At 43.8% G+C, this 27,294-nt stretch overlaps 1 protein-coding gene across 3 annotated transcripts in view; it reads left to right on the top strand.

Annotated features, from left to right (window-relative positions):
* The first annotated feature begins 226 nt into the window (after positions 1-226).
* Positions 227-27,294, top strand: part of SH3KBP1 (SH3 domain containing kinase binding protein 1) — a 205,695-nt gene continuing 178,627 nt past the window's right edge. The window contains exons 1-2 of one of the 3 annotated variants that reach the window (XM_088532735.1): positions 227-381; positions 22,139-22,296. In XM_088532735.1, coding sequence (XP_088388861.1) covers positions 378-381; positions 22,139-22,296 — 162 coding nt within the window. In that variant the 5' untranslated portion in view covers positions 227-377. The remainder of the gene's footprint in view (positions 382-22,138; positions 22,297-27,294) is intronic. The other 2 variants (XM_088532737.1, XM_088532736.1) reach the window with 2 other exon arrangements.

Genomic DNA, 27,294 nt, shown 5'->3' with positions numbered 1-27,294 from the left:
TCGCTCCGGCGGCAGCAGCAGCCGCCGCCGCCCGGGGCGGGGAGAGCGGGCGCTGCTCGCACCGCGGCCGCGCGGCGCGCAGCGGGCACCCGGCTGGCTGGCTGGCGGGAGCGCCCGGCCCTCTCTCTCTCTCGCTCGATTTTTTTTCTTTTTTTTTTTTCCGTCTCTTTTTAATTAAGCGCGCCCGCCGAGGGAAGCCGGAGTGTTCCTCGCAGGAAGCGCGATGCAGCCGCGCTGCCGCGGGTGCTGAGAGGCGGCGGCAGCAGCAGCAGGGAGGGGGACGGTCCCCGTCGGCGGCCGCGGCTCCGCTCGCCTGTGTCCCCCGCCGCGAAGTTTGAGCGCGGTTCCGCCGCCGGGCGCAGCCCCGCTCCACATAAATGGGTGAGTCTGAGCGGCGGCCGGCGCCGCGCGGGGTCTGCCCGCCGCCTCCTGCCTCTGAGCTCCCGGCTGCCCTTCTCCTGCTCGCCGCCCGCCCGTGTGATAACCGCCTCCATGGTGCGCGCGGGGCTCCGGCGTTCCCGAGCCCGCCCGCCCGCTGCACCGGCTGCCGCGCCGGGAAGGAGCCGGGGGGCCCCGCGCCCGGGCTGCGGTGCCGGGGGGACTGTGGGGCCGCGCCCCGCCCCGCCGCCAGGGGGCGGCCGTTACGGCCGTTGGAGCCGTTACGGCCGTTGGAGCCGTTGCGGCGGGCAGCCGCCCGTGAGGGGGCTCCCGCGGGCAGCGCGAGGGGGAGTCGCGTTGAGAGCCGCGGCTCGGGTCCCCGCTCCCGCTGCGCGGCGGAAAGCGGGAGAGCGGCGGGAACAAAAGGAGCCGTCCCGAGACACCCCCCTCCCATCGTTGCCCCTTTAGCCCGCGGGAGCCGGTTGCTGTCGGGGGAGCCTGAGAGCAGTATCGCTAAAACGGCCAAATATCCCGCTTGATGTAGGCAGACCTTGCCATGCGCTTGTTTTCCTACCCGTAATGCTATGGCGTGTCCCCTCGCAGGGCAAAACCCGCCGCTGGCAGCTGCTCCCGCGGTTGGGGCTCGTGGTGTCCTGGGCGGCAGCGCACGCGTGGCGCGGGAGTGAGGGCTGAAGCCCTTGCCTGATGAAGGGCTCAAAACCTGTCTTAAGTGTGGTGTGTCGGGAGAAATCATGTTGTTCTTGAACATCTTTGCTTTCTTAGCCTCCCTCGGTACTTTTTTTTTTTGTCTTCTCCCTGTTTGTTGTGCTGCAATAAGACTTTTTGCCTAGTCTGGAGCCCAAATACTGGCCCTTTTTGAGGAGAGTTTGCTGTACAAAGGTTAAGGAAAGAGGTAGAAGTGCAGTGAAGTAACTTCCCCTGTTGCAGCTCGGACCTCTTCCCTTCCCCCTCATCCCTTTGCTCCTTCCCACAGCTGGCCCTGATCGAACACATCTGGCTGCTTCTTTAAAGCTCATTCTGGCACTGGCTTTCCTAACTCGCTGTAATTCGGTCTGACCTTCCTTTGCAAAGCGGCAGTGGTGGGAAGGCAGGTGTGTTTTCATTGCTGTTATTGTCTTTAAAGGTTAAGTGATTCTTGTAGCGTAAAAACAAATAGAAAACTTATGTGAGGAAGCAAAGGTATGAGTAACTTCCATGAAAGTTAAATATTTCTAGGAGGAAAGGAAACTAAAAGGTTTAATAAAAACATTTTTGACTTTGTCAACATGTTTGAAAGATTTTTAGATGCAGAAAACGATAGGTGAAATTTTTATTTGTAGTACACTGTTAACAGTCTGAGTTTTTTATTTTTAAATCATTTAAATTTTGAGCTTGTGTCTGTATATGTGTCATATGTATATGCTGTATATATATATGTGAGAGACTGTGTAGCATATACTATATATGCTTTCTCTCTTTACATGTACATACAGAGGCAGGTTTGGTGTGTGGCCCCAAGGTTTTTTTTACATTGCCAATCTCAAACCTTACAAGAAATACAGATTTGTAACATTCTGGTTGGAGTATTTTATTTGTTCATGACAGGCTTTTCAGAAGAGTTTAGTGAAATAACGGTATTAGTTCCCTAAACCTGAAATGGGGGTAAGGCAAAGACCTTAAAGGTAATTTCAGTGTGGTGGGAAATACTGGGTCCCTACTTAGGATTTGGAGACCAAAAGTAGTGTTTTATGGTTGTATTTCACCCCCAAAACAGTTTAGAATTGTGCGTGGCTGGAGAATCCCTCTGTCTGATCTGCAAGGGATTCACACACCAGAACGCTGTCCTGCAGTCAGAGGTCCAGAAAGCAAAGTGAGGAGAATATATGGTACCTGTGTATGGCAAACCTGATTTGAAAAGTACCTCTTGTTAGATTTAGAGCAAGGATCAAGGGTGATCCTAGAAAGCTGTGTTTAACTGCCCTTGTCACAAAACCACTGGTGTAGGGTGGCTTCTTGTGTCACTTCCAATTTCTGCAGCAAATGCAGGAAGGTCCTTTTTTCTACTAGGCACTCCTCACCTTCCTTCAGAGCACAGTCGGTTGCACGTATTAAATGAGGTAGGGGTTCTATATAATAATCCAGCTAAGGCTAAGTATCATAGTGCTTGTCTAAATGTTAAGTTATGGATAAACACCAATCTTGTCAGTGAGTCTCTTGGTAACTTTAATGCCTTGGAGTTTTTTTTTTTTTTTTTTTTTTTTTTTTTTTTTTTTTTGTATAATTGCTTTCCTTAATATTTTTCAAGATGCTGTTAAATTTTTACAGCTGGAATAGGGGAAGAGAAGCTCAGCTGCTTTTCTTTGTAACTGATCAGAGTGACCCCGCTGTAGTTAGGACTTTGAATCCTGAGAGAGCCTGTGCTCTTTCAGTTACACTATTAATGCTGGCAGACTGGGTGGATTGACATTACTGATTGAGAAGAATGCTTTGCTGTGAAACACCCATGCTAGTTTATAGACAACTAAGGAATACTACAGATACTAGTGATATGAGAGAAATAACTGATCTGTTTGAGTGATCGTTCTGTATGGGATGCAACTCCTTCTCCTGTTTTTTCCCCTCTCCTGGTTGCCCTTTGTGCCTGTGCAGATTCTCCTGTATCCCCTGCCTTCCAGCTGAGTGTCCTGCTTCCTTTGTAGGTGCCCACCTCTATCTTTTTCTCATCTCTTCACTTCCCTCAGCTCATTTCAGAGAGGCCACTTCCTCTTTCCCCGCTCTCCGGGCAGCGATAGCGATAGCGGCAGCGTTGTGAGCACATTTCCTGCCCAGGGGCTACGGCGGCCTCCATCCGGCCAGCGTTGCGCCCAGGGCCACTTCCCACGCTGTGTGCCGGCCCCTGCCCGGGAGCCGCACGCGCCGCCCAGGCCCTGGGCAGCTCGAGCAGCTCTCTGGCCATTTGTGAGATGAAGCTCAAGCTCAGCAGAATTCTGTAGTTTTCACGCAAGAGACAGTAAGTATGTATGTGAATCTGGCTTGTGCTTTGACACGTTTTAAGTTCTCTTTCCAAAGCAGTGAAGACTTATAATTGCAGAGAGGTCAATAGCAGTGGCTGGTGCCATTCATCGATTGGTGTTGTCTTTGGAAGGAGTTGAACAATTCCAGCTGAAACTTCTACCATGAGGAAGGTGATTAACACGGAGCATTTTCACTAGAAGCTACTGCAAACTGACTTTATACAGGATGTGTTGTGTAAAAATCTTTGCTGGCCTGTGGAGTGTTTATTCTTTCTCACATTATTCATTTTTACTCATTTTATATTGTTGTTAGGTTCCTCCCTGTCAATAAGGCAGTTGCATTAGAGCTACTCCGTGGCTTGGTATAGCACTATTTTTATACAGCCTGTGAATGTCATCACTGCTGGAGTTCAACTGGAGTTTTCAGAAATTGTGATAAAATATTTTAAGTAAGCTATTGGAAACTTCATACAAAAATAACTAGCACAACTTTTATTTTCCCTAGATATCAAAAGATAATAGTGTTCTTCTTGTAAGAGATTATAAAAATGGCCTTCTGAATAGATCAAGGGAGAGTCTGAAATCAAGAAATATATAAATAATTATCTCTCTATGTGTGTATATATATATATATATATAAGATTATGGGAATAATTTAATTGTTCAGCCTTTTTTTGTGTGCTGGTATCTCTTCTGTTTGTTGTTTTAAAATAGGTTTTTGCTGAGCGTATCCTATGTTGTTATTGTTTAATATTAACTGTTGTTTTTAGGTCAGGAAGTGTGGCAAAGAAGAGGATATCTAAGTTGATAGTTTCCTAAAACAGTTAAATTCTTGTTGATCTTTGTGCTAATCAAAGATCCGTATGTAGAAAATCACAGTTGAAGAACTAGAAAAGACATCTCTCTCTTTCTGCCAAGTTGTAAGGAAATGTGTAATTAAAACGACTCTTTTCTGATAAGCAGCTTTATTTTGATGTTTGAACTGCTACTAACACAATATATAGAATTAACGCACATCTTAAAATTTATGCTCATGTTTCATGTCATTCAGATTGCTTCCTTTGTAATGATTATTCTCCAAAAGCTAGAGAGTTATGTGGGAATGCTGCTGGTAACCACTCCGCAAGCAGTGTGCCAGAATTCATAGAGCAGATCAGCAGTGACCTTGCAGGTGATGTGTTGTCTTTTCCCCCCTTGGAGGGGAGGGAAGGGAAGAGGGCTGCTTTGGGAGGAGGAACAGGCAAGATTGCTCTTGTGAAATGAGCAGCTGAACCCACCGCTCTGAAATGTTAGAGGTCACTGAAGTGCTGCAAGCAGGTTTGCCCTGATGGTATCAGGGAGGGAAAGCAGCCACAGTGATGCTATCAGCTGGTTTCCTCTGATGCTGCTGTTGGAGAGAAAACTCATCAAAAACTGATGAATTTTTGTATGCTTCTTTTCTTTGCTGTTTGTAAAAGCACAGCATACAAAATGCTAGAGCACAGAATGGATGTTTTCCCTAGGTGCAGGCGCGGGAAGTAGCTCCAGGGCACGTGTGTGTGCTGAGGAATAATGAAAGCATATATTAAGGGGAGGGGAAGGAGAAAAAGGGTGAAGATCACAATTCTGTAATTTAGCTGATGTTAAAAGCAATGGGTGACAATCTGCTTCACACAGAGAGGATGCACAGTAAAAGCTTTTGGGTGAGAAAATATGTAATACTGCAGTGCACTAGTCGTGGATTGTATTAGCAAATAGAGGGATTTTTGTTTTCCTTCCTATTATTGATCATTGAGGACCGTCAGTGAAAATCAAACCTCAAGAAAGCAAATGGTCACATCAATTTCAAAGCTATATGGCCAGATGACTATTGGGATGCTCTAGCTCTGTTTTTTCCTGAATATAGTCTTGGCTTAGAGAAGGGAGTGATCAGGGAAGGAGAGGTGAAGATGTCTTTGTTCTTACACACAGCAGTTGGCATTCCAATGTGGGAGACTCTGAGAGTTTGCTCCCCTCCTATAATGAAGATTTATCCTGAGCTGTTGATCAGCAGATTCATCTGTGTTGAAACAGTTCTCTCTAGCAGCAATCATAATGCAATACAGAAGCTGAATGGTTATATGAGGAAAATATCCCTAACCCCTGTCTGTAATGTTAGTGGAGAGAGTGCATTTTGAACAGAGCCTTTGAACTTCACTAGAAATATCACAGAAAATCAAAAGGTTTCCCTTTCTTTCATACTTGGCAGCAAAATCATTTCTGATGACTGAAAGCAGCTCACACCAAGACCAGTGTAAGTCTATTCATGGAGAAGAAAATCATTATTGCTGTTCAACTCCCCAGGGAACTAATGCCCCACTACCTTCTAAGAAAATACCAGTACAGGTTGGTTGCATATGCTGCAAGTCAAGACCCAGTTTGTTCTCTCAATATTTCATTAGTCATCAATGATCACACTACTCATAAGCAAAAGTTAAGTGGTTTGTGCTCCATGAATAATTTGTAGTAAGATTTGACTTGCCTTTAAAACAAAACAACAACAACAAAAAAAAACTTACACAAGTGACGTCCTTTTTGTCCTTTGTTTGTGATTTCTCGGAAGCTTTGTTCATGTACAAAGCAACGTGTTGATGCTTGTTATCGATAAAGAGATCTCAAAACAAACACAGAATTCACCTCAGGGTGTGATTTTTATTAGAGGAAGGAGTGCAAAGGAGTTTGCAGTGGTCTGTGCAACTGCTGGTGCTGTGTTAGGCAATATCTAACTGTCTATGGCCAATGACAGCCTGAGCCTCTTTGTACAGAGCACTGTCTTTTCACACTGACTAATAAATGCTATAGTTAAAGGTAGCAGAAGCATTAAAGTGTTAGTGTACATTAACAGAACTCATCATTTCTGAGCCAAATGTAAAGCCATTAATTGCAAACTCTCAGGTTTAAATCAAGGATGTCATCTATCTGAGGTTACTGAGTCATCCTCATCCTTGGCTGCAGACATCGTTAACATGCTGGTAACTTGGCCAAGGGGTCCTGTTTGCGTGTTTTTGTATGATAGCCTTCTGCAACAGTGAAAACCTGCTACCCTTGTGACAACTGTAAAACTGGATACTAGATGAGCCTCAACTTAATCTAATTTTTCTTGGACTCCAGTTGCGGAAGAATGCTAAAGATGTCTCCAAATGTATTTACAAGCCCTCGTGCTACGAAGCATTCTTTTTTATATGATGCACCACACTTCCTATTTTTCAGTTTTCATTTTTGTTTAAGGCAAAAACGAGCTGCCAACAGTAGTTGGCCGGACAGTAGCGCTGTTGACAGCTTGGCCGAAGTTTACAAACTTCTGCCTTTTGTAGCATTCTAAGACTAGATGGCTGGTACAGAAGACTTTATGCAATCTTGAAGTCTAGAGATGTTTAAGATTTCACAGCACTTGGCTTCAGTATGAAAATACTTAGCCTCTCCAAGTAGTAGATGTGGTTCTAATACATTTCTGTAGTTTTGTTATGCTTTGTTTAATGAAAGAGGTAACATATAACTTTGATCACATTCAAGTGATCAAAGCAAGTGATTTGTTGCACTGAGTTCATTGTTGAGCTAGTTTAATCATTAATTTCAATCTGATTATGTTTTGTTTTGATTCCATATTTAATCACTTGGAAATGTATTCTTTGTATTTTTTTATAGTAAGTTTAACAGCATAGTTAATTATTCCAGCAATATGCAATAAAACTTTTGGTGGATTTGTGTCAGATACTATTGCTTAGCTTACGTGTGTGACCAGTTGTTCAGTTGTTTTCGTACTTACAGACCATCCTTGGAGTCTTGTTAATTGTGTTGAATCAAGTTTAGTTATCCATATGAAGCTGCTCCAGTTTCGTAGCGGTGGTATGTGTTTAATAGAGGGGCAGTTCTGAATAAAGCACAGGCAGTTTCACTAATTGCCATTTTATCGGCAGAAGATCTTAACACAGCTAAAAGAAACCTTCCCTTTCCTCATCTGCCTCCATGCTTGAGTCAGTGCTGCTGCAGCCCTGAGCTGGACATCCCTGCTTGATGAGGACAAGGTATCTCTGAGTAGCCAGCTCATCTGTGCAAGCAAGATCAGCTCTTTCAGTTGCAAGAGAAGCTTTTCAGCTGGAACGCAGAGAAATCTGACTCCACTGTGGCTACCTCCTTTTGTTAATGTGCTTTGATACTCATTTGCCTGGACCACTGCTATTTGCTGCCTCCCCTTCTCTGAGGAATGATCTCTTATTAAACGTGAAGTCCCTTTCTTTTAGTACCCATTAATTCTCTTGTGTCTGCAGCTAAAGTATTTAACTGTGTTTAAAAGTGGAGTTGAAATACTCTCGTCACTTTTACTCTGATCACTGAGGCCAGCTTGAATGCTTTTCGTTCTGTCACATGATAGTGCATTTCAGAATTGCTGCCTTTGATTTGCACTGAGCATGACGCTTATTTTAAAGACCGCAGATTTTGCATGGGTAGCACCATAAATAGCGCACTTCATTACTTGGCATCTCAATTATCTGACTGGCTCATGGCAAATTGAGATAAATGGCTTGTAAAGATGCTACCTAGTTAATGATAAACTATTGTCTGCTGGTTCATAGCTGTATGCACAGTAAACTATTGTCTGCTGTTTCATAGCTGTATGCACAGTTCCGTGGTGGTAAAAGATCTTTATTCTTCTGCAACATATTTTTTCATTTTCTGTGCAAGTGTGAAGAAATTGTCATCTCCTGTACCTTTTTTGCTCTTTCACCCCTTCCATCATTCCAACAGCAGACACTCAGGAATGTTTTCTTCTTCATATCACTTACAGAAGTATATCTATCTACGCTTCTTTCCGTGTGAGTTGTTTTTATTTCTAAACAAAATCACCTCTGTTTCCCAGATATTTATCAGGAAAAAATATCTTCACACATTCTGCTTTTTTTTTTTTTTTTTTCTTTTCAGATATCTCCCTCATCTCTTCATTTGTTTGTCCTTCAGATTCATCTTTGCTTCTCTTTCATTTATCTTTCAAGTGCACTGCTGCTCTGCTTTTAGGAAATGCTCGGATATGCTTCACCTGCACAGCATGCTTAAAACTCTCTTTATTGAAATGCGGATCTTTACAGAATGCTGCAGACAGTCCCTGTCTGCAAATGGATGGGTGGTCTCTGCTAATTTCACTTCAGAATTAGGGAGACGACTCTGTTGTTTTCTCATAAATGCCTTATGAGCAAGGAGGGTGACTGTCCCTCTCTGAGAGACCACGGCTTTAGTGCTCTGAGTTTTTTGAGGTCTGCATTGATGCCTCTGAAGGTAAAAACTGAGGTGTCTCCCCTCTCCCCTGGGTGTTGCCAGTCGCTTTTGTGTTGTCTAACTTGGTGGGACTAAGTGAACTGATAGACTCGTGGTGCTTCTGTGGTGCACAGAGGAGAACAGTCTGTGGAGGTTGGTCAAGCTGACTGCTGAAGTGCGGATGTTTTTGAATTTGGAGAACTTAAACACAGGATGTTGCTATTTTAAGTGGAAATTGGTTCCCATTTGTTTGAGTCTGGCGGTGTCTATCTCAAGAACCAAAAGGAAGGGCTTGATGTCAATTCAGCCTTACTTGGCACAGAGATCCTGAGTGCAAGAAATTACCTTCTGCTCTTTAGGTCCTTCTAAAATGTAGCATGGGTTTTGTCTTCTGATTTCAACAGCTTGGATCACTGGAAACTAAAAGAGGTCACTAGAAATTTTTCACACAGGTGGAGCTCAGGAGACTTGGGTGGGAAGTGCAGCTTTCTGCTTAATGCTGGAGGACATGGTCAAGGCAGTTAGTTAACACTGTGTGTGAGCTCTGTCTCTGCCTCCTGTGTCCTCCCGGCGACATGGTTTTAACCGAAGTGCTCCCTTCTGGTAGCTGAGGCAGCTCCTGTCGCTCCCTCCCCGGTCGAGTGGGCTGTCTTGTCAGCCGCCCTGGGGCTGCTCGCTGAAGGTGGGAGGAGGGCAGGGACCTTAGGCAGACAATTGTTTATAACACAATAGACTCCATTGCTTCTGTTCATGTTTCCTTGGGCTGCCCAGAGCTCCAGCCTGCCGCCCTTTGTCCCCTCCTTCCCTGTGTCCCGGGGCAGCAAAGGGCTCTTGTGTCCAGCTGCTGATGGGTGTTTGTGCTGCGGCTCCGTGCTCAGCGCCCCGTGTTCGGCCGGTGCGTGGTGGCTCGCGTCCCCTCTTGGGGCAAGGCTGCCAGCAGACCCAAGCTGTGCCTGCTCATGGCATCATGTCAGTGAGAAGCTGTCGCATGTACTGCTTGGCTTGCAGACGCTCTTGCATTCAAGATTGTCCATCTTGGAAAAACTCCAGGTAATATCTCACTTTGGAAACTTACTCTAAACATAAGCTTGTCAGCACTCCTGTAGTTTTAAACACTCCCTTGGAAGTGAGGGTGTCCAATTCCTCAAGGTTTTTAATTTGCTACCAGAAATGTCTTCCAAAAGATCTCTGGGAAGATGTGTCCTTTACTTGAAGCATCAGACCTGCCTTCATTGCCTTTTTTTTCAAAACCCAGAGAATTTTTTCTCAAGAGAAAAAGAAAATAAAATTGTAAATGGAAATGCCTCCTCACGCAAGTCTAATGCACATAAAAACATCAAAAAAAAACAAAACAAAACGGAGAAGCTCTTGGCTATGATGTGAGAACATCTTTGTTCATACATACAGGAAAAAAAAAGTATACTGGTTTGCTGTAAATTTCACTTACTGTGACATCCAGAAAAATGTGCTTGCAGAAATTGGTTTGAACTGAGACAAAACAGGCACTAATTATATCATTTAGAACTCTGTTCCTCAAAATAGCCTTCTGAATTCTAAGCTTGAAGTGCCTTGAAAGGTTTGAATGCACAGAGTCAGCACCTAACCTGATATGGTAGTTAGGTTTATATCCCCAAGACTGATCTGGGACCTGTGTCCTTTCATGAAGTAGTTACTGCTTCTAAAGCAGCTTTACTCTGGGCACTGCTACTCTTCCAGAGCTTGAAGGAGAATAGAAGAGGCTGGTAGAAAAAGAGAAGGTGATAAGAATTATGAGCAACAACCTCATGAGATTTCAGTATCAATCAATAAAAAAGTAACATACTGGTTGGCAGTAGGTTTCTCTTGCATTTTGGAGTGTGTGTGTGTGTGTGTGTGTGTGTCCTTCCTCCAAATCCTTCTGCTCTTCTTTGGATTGTTGTGCACATAATGAAAGTTATGTTGCATTAATTTTATGCCTGTATTTTTTTTTTCTGTTATTTCAATGCAATTTGAAGCTTAGTGGAGATGGTTTAATGCAATGTGTAAATCTTGAATTGGACCACAGTGGTGAGATGCAAATTATCCGTGACCTAAGCTCTCCTGTTTAACCCCCACCCAGAGCCCCAGCACACACCAGGCTTTTATAGCTCCTGTAAGGCCTGTCAATGAGTTGTGTGTGGAAGAACCAGAGCAAGTGCGTTTTTTTCTTGGCTTATAAATAATTAAACTGCTAAGGACTTCCATACTGCGCCTGACCTTTTGCTGAATGCTCAATTCTGCAGATCAAAATGCTTGGATTTACATAAAAGACAGGCAGAAGAAAAAGAAAAAAAGAAAAGCTGCTGATTATTCCTGTTCTATGGCAAGTTGGGGCCCTGAATGTTGCACAGCGCATCTCTTTGTGACAGTTTCTAATGCAGCAGTTAAAGCCTGACATTGGGTTGTAGTCTTAATGTTTGACAAGTCTGATCACACACAAGAGCTGTTACTAGGGTAAATAGTTTGCAGCTGCTGTCTTAAAGATAATACAGTTTCATGAAACTGAGGGAAATCTGTGTTGGTTGTTTTATGAGCTAGTGTTTGTATAGCTGACATTACGTGGTAAAGGGCTGTAACACATGCCAGGAATTTGGGCTGCATCAATCTACTGCTGCCATCAACCTCTTCCTGCAGCAATCGCCACTCCTGACAGCAGACAGACCAGGAGGTGCTCTCGTGTGGCACTTCACCGTCTCATTTCTTGAGGTTACCAGCACATTTAGAAGATGTGACTATATGCAGAGGAATGTGTCCTATCCTCCCCATCCTGCTCTTCTGCAAAACAGCTGTCTGGTGACAGCAGCATCTAAGACTTCTCTGGGGACATCCTCCAGAGCACCTCTGCGAGGTCACATTCAATGCTAGCACACAGTTTTCTAGTCCTGCTTTTAGTGAGGTAGGATGAGTATTGTTCTTACAGAAATTCAAAAGTTTTAACTTTAATCAAAATCTATGTAGTACATTACAAAATCCAGTGGTTACGAGGAAGTGTTTGACCACAAACTCCTCTTAACTCCTCCTTTAACTCCTGCTGGGAGTTAGATGGTGTTGCATTGTATCACTGAAAGGGCCTTTTTTTCCCTGGCCTTCTGTTACATTCTTTCTGAACTGCTCTTTCACCTCAGTTCTAATCTATCATCCTCCACAAATATTATCATGGAACTTGAACCAAGTGGCAGTTGCACTAGACTGGTACTCGCAAGTAAGCTTAAACAGCAGCTACTTTTCAGGACACTGACTTTTCTATCTTGCTTCATTCTTATGCTGATAGATTCTTCTTTGGTAGGAGCTGTTAAGATTTTAGCTTTATATATATATGGTAATATTTACCTTTATATTTAGCTGTGAGTAGTGTGATCTTCCTCCTCTTTGTTCTGAAGAAGGAGCTAAAATCCTTTCTAACCTCTTAATTATTTGAGAATGTGATTCAGACAATGAAAGTAGTATTACCACCAAGGTTTAATGAGTATATAGTTTCAATTAAGTCAGAATTATTGTTCTTTGTTTGAATAGCTGAAGTAAGAATCCTCCTTTTTATATATTGATCCCAGCAATGTTTTTGTACTTTGCACTTTTCAGCAGATCTTCAAAGTTATTTTTATTGATAAAAATAATTTAGCTCCCGGAGGAGTCAGGAATTTATGTTAGGATGACATTGAGTGTTTCTTTCTGGCTCTAATCAGCCTTCTGTTTCTTCTGGAGGGGTTGTTGTGTACATTAATAGTTGAGCAGAAAAACAATGTTAGAACAAGTCAACCAACTCCCAAGACAATTTTTCCGTATATAACTTCAGTTGCACATTATTGCAATGCGTGTAGACTGCAAGCTTGATTGCAGTGTGAAGGAAGCTCATTTGTGAGGGCTGTATACTGGGAGCATCTGCTGATGGATTGATGAATTACAAAAATTAAAAAATACTCTGTGACAAGTGATCCAGGGTGGAAGGATCTCTTTGCCCTGTAGGAAAGGATAAATTAACTCCTGTACTGTGAATGCTTCCCAGAGGATTAGCCACATGACCGCCAAAGAATCCCTGTGCCATTTGTAACCTGCCAAAGCGGTGAGGAGATTAAATGAAATGCCTGTTGTGGCATCTGAAGTGGAGTGTAAGGGAGCCTTTGGAACACACATCCTGCTGCTGTGGCTGGGAGCTCCTGTGGTCCTCTTTCTGTCTTCACTTATGCCTTAGCTGCTTGTGTGGGTCAATGGGTGTGGTTTGGCAGATTGCTTTGAAAGTTTGTATCAGAGATAGGAGTGTGACTTTGAACTTAGTGAGAGCAACTAATGTGTCCTTCCAGAGACCCTCAAAGTAACAAACAACATTTTTTGGAAGTACCTGTCCGAAGCTGTTTGCCCTGTGGCTGTTTGGAAATAGATGTAGCTTTATGTGAAGGAAACTCCCACACACATGCAGAAAGATACGTATTGACTTCTTGCATTTGCAATTAGGTGACTAGGGAGCCACAAGACTTTTGTTATTAACTGCAGTCATACTAGTGCCTTAGTATCATAAAGTATTTCCTGCCCTGCTGCGTTAAGTTCCACTGGAATAACTTGGTGCTGGTGCTGTCCAAAGCAGGATACAAGCACAGCAACCTTGCTTCAGAAAAGCAGAAGACCAACTCTCCTGCTTCCCTGGAGTGCAGCTGGGGCTCTGTGTGAGCTGGAGACTTTCAGCTCAGCTGCGGGGAAGAGTCACAGTCCCGGGCAAGAATGTTCTCTCTTTCCCCCCAGGTTAAATAGCCTAAGGTCTTCTGCACCAGCCAGCTAGTGTAAACCTGCATTCACAGACTTGAACACCCCCTGAATGCGGGCAGCAGGAGGCAGTGGATGTCAAGAACACAGGTCTCACAAGTTCTCTTTCCACGGCCGTGCGCAGACGCCTGGTTGGGTGCCTGGTTTCTGTGCTAGTGTCCAGGTGAGAGTGGCACGAAGGACCTTCCTCTCAGATGTTCCACGTCTCTCAAGTGCTTCATTAGTGGCTGCTGTGGTTCCATTGGCAAAATGAGGCTAAGGATTATGCAAGTGCCAAACTATGTAAGGGGCATTTGTGTCTGTGGGAAAGGTTTGGGACAGGTGGTTCTCTTGAAATGGACACAGATAAAGAATCCCAACTGCAGAATTTGCAATTCTTGCAAAAGAAGTATGAATGGAAGATCATTATAGATTTATTGGTATCATTAAATTTCAGACTGTGATTGAAATGACCATATGCTTTCTTCATAAGTTGTAAAATATACATATATATATATATATATGTATGTTTACAAATATAGTTCTTGATGAACATTGTTTCCATTTCAACTTTTCCTGAAACTTTTTGCCAGTGTTGCAGGCGGAGACAGTTGTCTTTGTGGAACACTTTCCAGTGCTTCCCTCCATAAAACTTCTGTTCCTCTGAATAAAATATACAGCATTTTAACAACTGGCTCATGTGACTAACCATGCAGGATTTCCAGGACCCTTAAAAGCCGTGAAGGTACGGAGGGGTGCCTGAGCCTAGCGGTAGCAGCATTCGTGCAGGGGGTGAGGATGGGTGGCTGAGACCAGGAGCTGGGAAGCGGGGCAGTTCCTTGGGCTGCCAGGCCAGCGCGGAGAGCTGCCACCGCCGCCTAGAAGCGAAAGCTGCGCATGCAGAATGGCTTTTGTGGGGCCATCTATGATTTTTTCCCCTTTTTACAATGAGGGAATGTTAGTGAGGATATTATTCTAGGACTATGACTTTTACCTTTCTCCTTCCCTGCCGCCCCCAACCATGTTTTCAAAATGGAAACATAAAAGTAAGTAAACCGGAAAGTGTTACCTTAGCAGAGGGGTTGCCATTTACTGCTTAGCATGGGTTTAACCTCTTACAGATTCAGTAGAGGGATACAGATTTTTCCTTCTGATCTTACAGTCTTTCTCCCAAGCCTCCCTCTTTTCATGGAGCTGAATTATTGTAAATAATTTCAGCAGGGAGTTCTATTCCTGATAGTAAGTGTTGTGTTTGGAGGGGTGGTGTTGTGTTGTGGGGGGTGGAAATCTGGAATTTTTCATGAAAATTTTGTGACTTTTCAGTGATCACTTTGTGTCAACCAAGTTTTTTTTTGTTGTTGTTGTTTTTTGTTTTTTTTTCTGCCATATCTGTCCTTCAAAGTTAAGAGTTCAAGAAAAGTTAAAGAATTTAAGCTCTCTTAAAAATGCCAGTTGTTATTTACATTTAAGCTGTGAACCTAATAATATATTAACATCTGTGTGTGTGTGTGTCTTTAGAGCTAGCAGCAGGCAAAAGACTTTTCTGTCTTGGTAGAGTGGTACCTGAAGGGGACTATTCAGTGGCTCTTTCGTCTTGCGTTATAACATACAAAGATACTAACAAGAGCTGAGTCTTCACAGACTACAGATTATTTTTCTCTCTGGCAGGAGAGGCCCCTCCAATATTCTTTTGTAATAACTTAGTGATTTCCTTCCCAAATGCTGACTAACATTCAGTTATTTCTTACCCTCATCACAGAAAAGTTATAGCACTGCTGTCTGCAGGAGCTCTGATGGTTCTGGACAGGGATGATGCGGACTTCCCAGCTGGACATTCAATGATTATGCTAGGGCAGCCCAATCCATGCAGTCCTGCTCTAATAAATCCTGCCAGGGTTTTTGTAAATCCATCATCGTCTTCCTCTCAGACACATTTGTGCTGCAGCAGACCATGCTTGCTTCGTGTTCCTGGAGTCCGGAAAACAGCTATGTTACAGGTTACACATTTGATTTTCAAGCCATCCGCCAGTCATACTGTTCTAGGTTCAGCCCAGGAATACTGAATGGAAGATAACTTTTTCCAATGAGTTCCAGGCGTAAGACATGTTTTATGTTTTTTGGGCCCCTCCCTGCAAGGCACACACTGAGGAGGTGTTGGAGCGTGTCCAAAGGAAGGCAAGGAAGCTGGCAGAGGGGCTGGAGCACAGATCTTGTGAGGAGCGGCTGAGGGAGCTGGGGTTATTTAGTCTGGAGAAGAGGAGGCCCAAGGGAAACCTTATCGCTCTCTACAACTACCTGAAAGGAGGCTGTAGTGAGGTGCGGGTCAGTCTCTTCTCCAGAATAACTATGGATAAAACAAGAGGAAATGGCCTCAAGTTGCGCCAGGGGAGACTCATGTTAGACGTTAGGAAGAATTTCCACACAGAAAGAGTGGTGAAGCCTTGGACCAGGCTACCCAGGGAAGTGGTGGAGTCACCATCCCTGACAGTGTTCAAGAAATGTGTAGGGGCACTTAGGGACATGGTTTAGCAGGTGGGGATGGGTTTACATGTGGACTCGATCTCGAAGGTCTTTTCCAACCATGATTCTGTGATTCCATGACCTGTCTGATAAAAGCTACTGACTCTTTTTCATAGTACTGGATTCTAAAGCCTTACTAAGAGCTGTATTGCAACCTATTGTATAGCAAAAATGCTTATTTAAATCATATTAAAAAGTGCCCATAAAGCACTAAGTGTCGAATATGTCCTGGCTTATCCCTAGCACTCCCTTTCCAAATAGCACCTTTGGAATAAGGCATTGTCAAGCAAGTTTTGAGGCAAATGGATTTTGAAGGCCAGATTGTAAACCAGTTATAAAATGTGGTGGCATTAGTGACAAACATTAGTGACAGCAGTGACAATATTGATGAACTATTAACTGTTTCCTGCACAAATGGACTGCATAATTGCTTTATGGAAGAATACTAGGTACCAAAATATATATATATGTGTATATATTCCAACTGCTTGATTAATATTTTTTGATCATTGATTAAATTTCTGTAGGCTGTAGAAAACACAAAGCCATCTGCAATCACAGAGACCTTTCTGTTGAGGCTTATGCAGAATGTACCTTAAGTGGATTGCTGTGTGATCCCCATTCATGCTATTGAGTTAATCTTTGTTATTTGCAAAAAAGCTGTATTTATGCAAAAGAGAAAAGCTCTGCAGTACTCTCGCCCGAGGAAATGCAATTTGAGCCTTAATTTAAAGTTTTAGTGGAGGAAGTCTGGAGGTACTTTGTCTACTTTCAGTTCTGCTTTTAGGGGAAGCCAAGGCAACATGTGTGTTTATCGTTCACTGGAGCTGAGTGAGTAGCAATTGGAAAGGCAGAAAACTTGTAGCAGAGAAGCTCTGAACCCTTGGGCTGCCCTGCCTGGCTGCGCGCAGCAGCCTGGGGGCTGTGTCCGTGTGTGACGCGGCGCTGCCGCCCTGGGTTTGCTCGCCAGATGGCTGCTGTTAGTGGGGTGGAGGAGTGCCAGGAACGTTCGTAATGTTCCCACTGCGCCTGCACGCCTCGCATGTCGCTAGAAACGAGCTTAATAGCGTAGTTTGGGTTGCACGGTAGCAAAACTCTGTTTCTTTTCTTGATTCATTTCTTGCTCGAAAAGACACAGTCGAGTAATTGAAAATGGCATGAACTCAGGCGCTTCTGTCTTCAGATGTTGGTGGTGTTAAAAAAATGCTTAATGTGACTAGGACAGTTTTGAGAGACTAGGTTTTACTTGCGATTTAAATTGTTGCAAAGAAAATAATAAACAATGATCAATAAAAAACTTCTGTAATTGCCAACAAAATCATTCCAGGTGCATACATAAGACTAATTCTGAGAATGAAAGGTGGCAGTAATTGGAGCTTTAAAGTTTCTGGAATTGTTTTTTTATCAACTTTTTTTTTTCCAGTTAATCTTATTTTAAATATGGCTGAAAGGTTATGTTTAAACTCCTGGTTCACAGCACTGATAGAAGAAAAACCTAATAGCTAGTGTTGAAGAGTTGAGAAAGGTTTGACTTTCAGGCATCATGGAGTGAAATATCTTAAAGAAAAGGGTGCCAAAAAGATAAGCCAAAACTGACCCAACTTTGTCTTTTTATTTCGCTCATGGCTTAGAAGGTAGCGGGTTGTGACTCTCAGTAAAACAAGCTGTTTACCTTGGTAGAGTTGGGCCTTTTTTTGGTTAACAAATAGAGTTAGTTGGAGGTCCCTGTCAGAGCGTTTTTTCCGCTCCCGAGTCACTGTGTGGCCTGGGCTGCTTTCCGAGCCCAGCTCCCAAGCAGAGAGCTCCCAAGCAGAGAGCTCCAACAGCACCCCAGGAGCGAGGGGCTTGCAGACAAACCTCCCATCCGCCCTTCCCTTAACGTGCCTCCATCTGTCCAGACTGCAGCGGCAATGCGGTTCCTGGAGACAAAACTTCACCTCAAAGGAAACAAATGAGGTTAAGTTTGAGTGGCAGAATTAATTTTTCAAAGTATAGTTTGAGAAAGTGGCATGAAAATCCTTGAGCGTGCCTTTAAAAAATGGATTTGCAGTTAAAACTACAGCTCCGTGGACCTATAAATTATGAAACACTTTTAGGCTGTTATGTGCTCTACAGGCATCAGTAATGTGATGAATGAAAACTCGAGTGATCTCCAAAGCACATTCTCATTAGTTTGTGATAATCTGCACATTCGTTACGTGTGCTCTTATTCCTTCTTCCAAACTGTACTCTTGGTTTCCTGTTGGAAGTTTATAAACATCTTGATTGGGTGCTTCATTTTTGGTGATTTGTATGTCTCCATCAGCTTGTGTTACAGCAATTACATAATCTGAGAGGAGACAGCTTTTAAAAATATTTATTTATTTTTAATAAGTGGAAATATTTATACAAAGAGAAAAGCCTGTGAAGGGGGGGGTTGCTTGTTTAATTAAACTTCCAGTAAAACAAAGTGTTTGCACGCATGCAGCTGTCTGCATGTGAAGTAGTAGTAGTAGCAAGATAGACGCCCTGAGCTTCAGAAAGATGATTCCATGTCCTTATGTCCCAAGTAGCTGTAGAGTCAAATCACCAGCCCTGGTGATTCTGTCTTCAGGAAAATAAGGAGAATGAAACTGTTGAGAATGATGTCAGTTTTGCAGTCATCTTCAGGAAAGTTGCAAACATAGCAATAGGTATAGGTACTGGATCTCTTTTAAGACTTCAAAGACTCATTTGTATATGTTGCTGCAACCTGATATCAATAAACCATATTTGAAGAATCTGTAGTTGAAACCAGCCCAAATCTTTGCTCCCTTCCTGGGGGATCATCTCCTTGAAGCTCAGAAGTGGTTCATGTCCACGAGCAGGAAAATCAGCAGAGGTAACAAGAAGCTGGTAAGAGTGAACAAGGAGCTCCTGACAAAACTCAGACATAAAAGAAATCTTACAGGAGGTAGGAGGAGGCATAGGGGTCCTGGGAGGAATATAAAGACACCATCCAGGTGTACAGGAAAGGTTTATGAAAGCCAAAGCCAACTTGAGTTGAATCAGGTGAGGAGTATCAAGGGCAAAAGGAATGCTTCTGTGGATGCACCACTAGTAAAAGGAAGGCTAGGGAAAAGTGAGCCTGCTGCAGAATGGGCCAAGATCCTGGTCCAAATGACAAGTAGACAGAAGTTACCCGATGCTTTCTCCTTCTCAGTCTTTACTGGTAGGACTGGTTGTCAGGGTCTTCAGGTCCCTGGACAGGATTCCTGCCATCAAAAAGTGCAAAAATGAAGAACTAGAGACTGATCATCCTGATGCTTGGAAAGGTGATGGAGCAGAAAACCCAGGAAACCATTTCCAAATGCATGAAGAACAAGAAGGTAATTGGCAGTAGCCACTGTGGATTATAAAGGAGTAATTACACCCAACCAGCCTTCTGTGATGAGCTAAGTGAAGAGCAGTGGGTGTTGTCTACCTCAGCTTTAGCAAGGCTTTTGACCTCGTCTCCCATAACATCTTCCTAGACAAGTCCAGGAGGGACAGTGAAGAGGATTGAAAACTGATGGAACTGCTGGCCTCAGAGGGTTGTGCTCAGAGGCATGAGGTGTAGCTAAAGGCCAGTCGCTAATGGTGCTTTCCGAGAATCGATCCTGGCGCCAGTGCTGTGGAACATCTTTGCATCATGACCTGCACCATGGGACAGGGCACACCTTGGCAAGTTTGCAGAGGATCCAAAACTTACAGGAATGGTTGGTACAGAAGAGGGTTGTGCTGATATTTTGAGAGACCTTGACAGGCTGAGGAAGAGGGCAAAGAGGAACCTCAAGAAGTGAGGTCCCAGAACTGATCCTGGGGAGGAGCAACCCTGCTTGGATGCTGGGGAGCAGTGCGGGAGAGCAGGCCCTGGGGGTCTTGGTGGACAAGGTGCATGAGGGCCAGCAGTGTGTCCTGGAGGCCAAGGCGGCCAACGGCGTCCTTGGAAGCTTTGGGCCCAGCGTTGCCTCATGGTGCAGGGACTGGAGGGTTTGGCACAGGAGGAGAGGCTCAGAGAGCTGGGGCTGGTCAGCCTGAAGAGAAAAGGCTCCTGGAGGAACTGGTCCAAGTGTCTCAATCCTTGTCGAATGATGGAGCCTCTTGTGGTATCAAGTGAACGGGCAGGAGGGAACTGGGTGCAAAGTGGAATAAAAGAAATCCCTTTGAAACATGAGATTTCTTTCTGTTTGCTTGTTTATTTCTACTGAGAGGATGTTGAAGCCCCAGAAGAGGTTTCCAAGAGAGGGTGGTATCTGGTGTGGGAGATGCTCAAAGCCCAAGTGGGCAGTGTCCCAAGCAACCTGCTCTGCAGCTTTGAGAAGGGGGAAGGTGAACTACAGCCCTCTTGAGGTCCCTTGCAGCCTCTGTGATAGCTGTGATTTTAAGTTAAGCCTTTGTGGTTATTTTTTTTGAGTTCTGTTTGCGTGTCACCTGCTCATATGTGGTGCCACTCTTCCCCCCCGCCTGGTCATTATGGAGTTAGCAGCTGCCTAACCCTTGCGTTCATCAGATTTGTGGTTTCAGCGTGCTTTGGGGTTTCACGGTAGAAGCAATCGGTGTGCGCTGCTGTGTTTGCCTTTGCTCCCAGAGGTTTTATATCTGGCCCTTTTCCTGCAGAGCAAGTGTTTGTAGGTGATTTGATAGGTGAGGAGAAACAGGAGAGCAAATGACAAATTCCAGTTAAACAGAGTGCAGTGGCTTTTAGGCTCAAACGGAGAACAGTGGGTTTGTCATTTCGACGTTTCTAGCTCTGCGGATACAGCTCCGAGCTCTGTGGTATCATTGTGAGAAAAAGCAGCTGTGGCTTTTCATGGCTGCACCGAGCTGCGGCTGCAGCGGAGCGCAGCAGTAAGGGGAGCAATGTGCCTCGGGGGCTCCGGGGGTGCTCGGAGGGTGCACACGTGGCCCTCGGCCGCCGCCGCTGCCCAGGACGCACCCGCAGGCCAGGGCGCTCTGTTAGCGCTGACTGGCAGAGGGGAGGCGAAGCGTTTGCTGGGTGTCTGTGCGACCTTCTGCGGGGGGGGAAGGAATAACTGCCTTCCTGTCAGCTTAGTTGGGTGTAGCCCTCGGGGCTCCTGTTCCTGCGGCAGAGCCCTTGCTGTGGTGGTGCAGTGACTGGCCTTGCTGCGGGAGCTGTGCCGCTTCTCTGAGGGCCAGGTCTCGCCAGGTTCCCATGGCCACTCGCTTGCACAGAGAGCAAAACTAGTTCTTGTTTTCCTCTTTCAACATTTGAAGTGCTAAATGTTTTGGTGGAACATCCTGGGGCATGGTTCTCCATTGAAGAAAACAAGAGAAAAGGCTTTACAAATATATCTGTCCTTTAGCCACTCGGGCTCTTTGTAGTAGATACGTGATGAACTGTCAATATATGTACTGTAAATATATATATATATATATTTTCTGCCTCTGACTTCCCTAAATTGCTACAGTGATTGGATAGTGTTTGGGAGAGAATCTATGGGAACCTTGTTGCATGTGTGGTGTCAGGGTTCCTTCCAGGAAAGGCAAAGGGCATGCTGTATAGGTGGTCGCAAGCGTATAGCACACTATAGCTGACATGTTAGCTGACATGTGGAGCCGTAGCAATACTTTATCCTCACATCCTCTGCTGTGTAAACCCAAGTAAAAGTGAATTTATCCTGCCAACAGTGAAATACTATGAGAGTGTGCTCATATGGCGGGGGCCTGCTTTACTGTAAAACTAACAGTGAAATATGGCATAATACAAAAAAAATAGCTTTTAGGTTAATAGTGGTGCATTGAGTGGCATAACGGTGTGGTGACTGTGGCTCAGAATATTTATGGATTTGAGAGCACTTCCAAAAATAAAATGCCTCACAAGTCCTGCAAACAAAGGCTAAAACATTGTCCAAGAAATAAAAATCAACATTGCAGTGCTGCCAGCTGAGTAGATACTGCTAAAGTAGCACAAATCAATTTCTTTTAATCGGCAAAGAAAAATGCATGCCATTTGCTGTCTCAGCTATAATGGGCCTTCCTGAGGTTTTCTCTTTGGCCTTCCTGTAGTAGCTATCCACAAAATATTAGTATTAAATGTGGCCTATTTGCTGTAGTCTCGCAGTTGAACTGAATATATTACTTTCACAGAGAGTCTGTAGCTGCATTAATGCTTTCATATTCCTTTCAAAGGCATGGAAAATAAATGTACAGTCAATAACTATGCAATATGTGTTCTTTTCTTTTAGTGGAGGCGGTAGTGGAGTTTGACTACAAAGCTCAACACGATGACGAGCTGACGATCACTGTAGGTGACATAATCACCAATATCAGGAAAGATGACGGAGGCTGGTGGGAAGGACAGCTCAAAGGCAGAAGAGGTTTGTTCCCTGACAACTTTGTAAGAGTGAGTACAAAGTGGCACCGTTCTTGTATTGTGTGTATACGTTTCGTATGCTATCCTGCTCGGGTTAAGGATCAGCCTTTGTATCGTAACATTTTCTATATCTGAAAACATAACATATTGCAGTACAACACTCCATTGAAGCTGCAGGACAGAAAACAGATTATCTTGTGAGACAGTGTAGTTTGGATGTCCTGAAAAGAAAGGTAGCTACCCCTACATTGCCCTGCTATTTAGTGATTATGTTCCACTAGTGTGGTCTGGGAACAGCTTGTATTTCAAAGGCAATAAAACAACTAGCCTGCAGTCTATTGCATGGCATTCATAATATTTTCTCTTCTCTGTAACTGTTTTTCCTTTATTTCCAGAGTGCTTTCTGAGGTTTTATAGAAGCCTTATATGAAGGTTTATTCATGGCCAAACTAGTTGAGATTAATTAAAGTGGATCTTCCCAACCAATTGCCTGTAAAATAAGCTTCATAATACATATATTACTTTGTATTCCATGTAGTATGCTAAATAACTTACAGAAGTGCTGCTTTTAAGATAGCTCTTTAAAGTTTTAGAAATATTTATTTGTTTGTTTGTTTTGGACTTGTGTATGTGCATATCTGTGCATATTGGACCTCTGTGTCCTGGACCTGGAGGTCTGTGCTACTAGATTCCATTGCAGACCTGTGCTGTTAGTGTCTATACATCTCCATAAACCTCTCTCTCTACCGCTGATCCAAGAACTACAGTAGATTGCTTAAAGGGGATTTATGTACGTCCGTTACTGCAACTTCAGAGAGTCTTTGGGAGTTTCATTTTTCAATTTATATGAATATATATATATATATTTTCCTTTCCTAGCTGTGTGGTTGTGTGTACACACACAGCGAAGTTACTCCATGTTGCATCAGTAGTGCTGCATATGTGGAGCCAAGCTGGGGAAGTAGTTAGGTAGCAAATGTGCAGAGCCATGACAGGGGGACGTGGGAGCCTCAAGTGCTACTGTGGGGACAAATGTGCTCGCATCCCAGCGCCTGCTCTTGTCATTGCCAGAGAAGAGGGGAGGATTAGGAGGAAGTGGCAGCCCGAAGGAGATGGAAGGGAATGGAGGGGGAAAATGTGCACCCCATTTCTTACTAAATCTCCGAAAATCTGCACTTTAGGGTAAAGGAGAGAAACTGTTTTGGGACAGGTTGTGTATTGACAGTATTTTTATTTAATTTGAACTCTAATATAAAGCTGTGCAATTCTGTGAGACAAAAGCTGTTCTCTAAATATTTAAAACTACATTAGAGTCTTCCTCAATCTGAGAGTCACCTTGAATATAAAGTCCAGTAAGATTGTTATAGCTGACCAATCGCTCTCTAAATAACACAGTTTGTAGTGAAGATGCTGTTTTCTTAAAAGTACAGTTAATTTGTGAATATCTTGAGGGGAAAAAAATAATCTTTCTACTTTTTTTTTTTTTTCTTCTGTAAGTCTCCTTGTGCACGGAAAACTGTATTAAAACATAACAACAGTCCCATTAGAAATCTTTCTGTCTGTTAAGACCACAAATAACTGCAAGCTTTCTTTTAATCATGAACAATTTTTAACACGTGTGTGGAGGGTAGAGGGCACCAGCGATTAATTCATGTGCCCTTACAGGGAACCTTAGCCATTCCGTTGTGTCAGGAAGGATAATTGAGAGGCAGATGAAAAGGGGTGCTGTAGATGAGTGGCAGAGTTGAACTCAACTCCAAATTCCCATTACTTATCAGAAGAGTTTTCATGGCTTGGTTTGTAAAAATAGCTGCGAAATATGTAATTATGAAGATCTAATTGCTCTAAAATCTTTGAGAAAGTTACTTAGAGGTCAAAATTCTATTGAAGTTGTTGAGGCACTTTGCATTCTGCCTGAAAGTGGAGAGCATAATTTCTTATGATGGAGGATGGCTGGTTTTTTTTCCATGGCGATTTGATTTTTCTGTTGAATAACTTTGTGATGGTATTCCAAATAAAAGGCTGGATTTTGGAGAAAAAAAAAGAAAAGAAAAGAAAAGAAGAAGAATTTTTGGATTGAATTAAAATCATGGAATTAATACCATCAGGAGACATGATGAATGAAGAGAATAGGTTCTAGAAGTACAATTTGAAGAGAAAATAGTTTTACAGGCAGATGTACAAATTAGAGAATAAAGGAAAATGTAAAGACATTGGTATGAAGTGATACTTAAGAAAATCATAAATGTTATTCAAGAGAGCACTAGGCTATGATGTGGAAAAGACTTTTGGAGCTGCCTGTAGCAGGTATGATTTTACATTTCATAGAATAAATTTACAGTAGGAGGCTATTCTGTTGAAGCAGGAGGTCTGGAGACAGAGGTGAGCAAGCAAGAGGAAAAGGGAGGCAACAGTGGTACGTACGCAGTACATACACAGTAATTGGTTCTTCAAGGGACTTTCACTGTGAAGTCATCAGAGGTGCTTCCTGTTCTTGAGCCTGCAAACAGCTCTGAATTATCTTTCTTACACATCCTCACACACATACGCCAAGAGATCCATATTTTTCTTTGCCCTGCAGTTCAGAATGCAGGGTTCAATGGAAAAGGTATTTGGAATTTTGTTTCTCTTTCAGACGTTTCATTGTCTGTTAGGCTGCTGCAGTGGTCAGCTGGAGCATTACTGTGTCAGAAATTTGGGTAAATGTGAGACATTTAAGACTTAATTTTCATAGATGTGTTTGCTATTGTTCGAGAAAGTGACGCTGGTATCTGTTCTTTTGTTTTCTTTGTTTGCTTTTCCTTTCCATTTTGATTATTTTAATGTAGAAATAGAAGTGTGCATGAGAGACGTATGGATGGATCCTGATTTTCTGTTCCGCTCTTTGAAAACAGTTGGAAAAGAGCAGGTGGCAGGCACAGTTGCATTTTTCATTTATATGGCATAAAATTCATTTTTGGTGTGAGTTTCTAGCTAGAAAGCTTTTACTTTATATTTTTTGGTTATAAAGTACAAAATTTGGATTGCAAAGTAATGAGGATGCTGTGCAGTGTATCACTTTTTCTGTTATAATTCTTATAAAAATGCCATTAAGAGACAGATTTGAGGCTTTTTTTTCTGTTTTGGATAGCCTACCCATGGTTAGGCTCTGCAGGATAAAACTGTCTATGCAAGTGCAGCAGCAGCCGAGACGGTTAGATTTGGCTGATAGCAAGTGAAGATGTAGAAAGCAGGAAGCTGTGGTGCGGAGCCGCGCTTGCTGCTGGTGGTTTGCTAAGCCAGCTCTGTGCGGGTCTGGGTGGCGTTACACTGGTAAACTGAATTTCATGCCTGTGACAACCTTCAGGCTTGCCTGTTCTCCGGATGACTTGCAGATGTTGCCAGCAGAATTGTGCGTGTGTTTGTTTTTTCAATTTGTTTTCAAAAGAGCAAGAAAGGGTGGTTAGAGTTATTTTTGAAGCTGTGGTGGGGAAAAATGTCTCTAGAATCAGTGACCCAGAACAGGGATTTTGCATAACTTACTGCTGCCCCAGATCAGAAGAGCAACCCAGCTTTGCTGGCTATAGAGAAATATCATCTTGAAACAGCATTAACAAATTAGTTGTTGAAATACAGAGATGTTAGTTACGCTGAGTCATAGATGTGCAGTGGAGATCCTTATCTGCTTCTTGCTAAGTTACTTAATCTTCTTCTCTATGCGCTTCTTTTTTCTTTTGTTTGTCGCAACCAGCCAGAGGTTGCAAGGTATCACAAATGAAACCCAGGGTGATTCCTTGTGGAGAAGATTCCTTGTTATTTAGTCCTTTTACCCCCATGCACCCCTTTCCAGGAGGAAGTGCTACCCGTCTCTCTTGGTGCTTTCCCAAAACCTAACAGTGTCAGGTTTGGCCTCTGCCCTTCCAGGAGCCCCGTGCATCCGTACTTTGGTTCCTGGGAGAGAAAGAGACCATTCCCCGTGGGATGGGTGCCAGAGCACTTGGATTCTTCCTGTGCTTAGTTTTCCTTGTCTCCTTCAGCCGCTGCCACTTGGTAGTGGTGGGACTGGGGAGACCATGAGCTCTGGGGCACCAGATTGCCGCCTCAGCCTCTCCCCGCAGCCTTCTGAATACTCTTTGCTAAGTGATGGCTTGATCAGCTTTGCTTAAATAGCCACTCTGGAAAGCTGTGACGTCTGCTGAGGCACTGATGTTGTCTGCAAACTAGTGAAAGCAGTGCTATTTCTGGCTGTACTTGAAAAGATGTGTGCTTTACGGGTCACTGAAATCTTACGGGTTTTTTGCTTGGCAGGATTTTGCCATTAGGTGACTGGGTTTTTCTGTGGAAATTCTGCTAGAATACTCTCTACATGTTGGAAATTCCACTACAATACTCTCTACGTATTTGTTCTCAGTTTAAAATTTGTGATATTGTAATTCTTTTGTCTTCTTAGGAGTGGGATCCAGTAGTCCTGGTGTGTTATAATAGATTCTGGGTGCATGCAATGAACTCGTTATCCTTACAGTGTAGTGCAAGAGACTGTAATTGGTGGAAGAAGCTTCTAGGTTGGTCCTATCATGTGAAAATGTTGCATCTTTGAGCTGCGCTTCTCTTGAGAGCAGTGAAGAAAGATATAATGGAAAGAAATCTGGCTCCACTCGTGTAATTATATATTATTGCTGCTGTTACTACTTTTACAGTGTGCAAGCAAGCTCATAAGACAAAGTCTTTCCCCCCATAATCGCTCATCCCAGATACAGATCCCCTGGAACAGTCTTGCAGCAGTGAGTAGCTGCTGGCAGCTGGCAGTATTTGTTCTTCCAAGGGAATTCCATGCAGAAGGAGCAGCAGGGCACCGGGAACGCTCCCCGGGCTGCCGCTGCCGAGGACGCCACGCCTGGACCTGCTGGGCTGGTCTGGAGGAGGCGGGAGCCATGGCCGGGCCAGGTGGCTGCTCCCATCTTGCGCTGGCAGCGGTGGCAGGCTCCCCACGAGCCGGGGGCGCTCCTTGCCACTCTCCGTCCCCGGAGCTGCATGGACAGTGTGTTCCCG

The sequence above is a fragment of the Tinamus guttatus genome, unplaced genomic scaffold, assembly GCF_059628265.1.
Source record: "Tinamus guttatus ecotype Peru unplaced genomic scaffold, ASM5962826v1 Tinamus_guttatus_pri_ptg000470l, whole genome shotgun sequence".
In the NCBI taxonomy this organism is placed as follows: domain Eukaryota; kingdom Metazoa; phylum Chordata; class Aves; order Tinamiformes; family Tinamidae; genus Tinamus; species Tinamus guttatus.
This window is presented reverse-complemented; position numbering and strand designations above follow the sequence as displayed.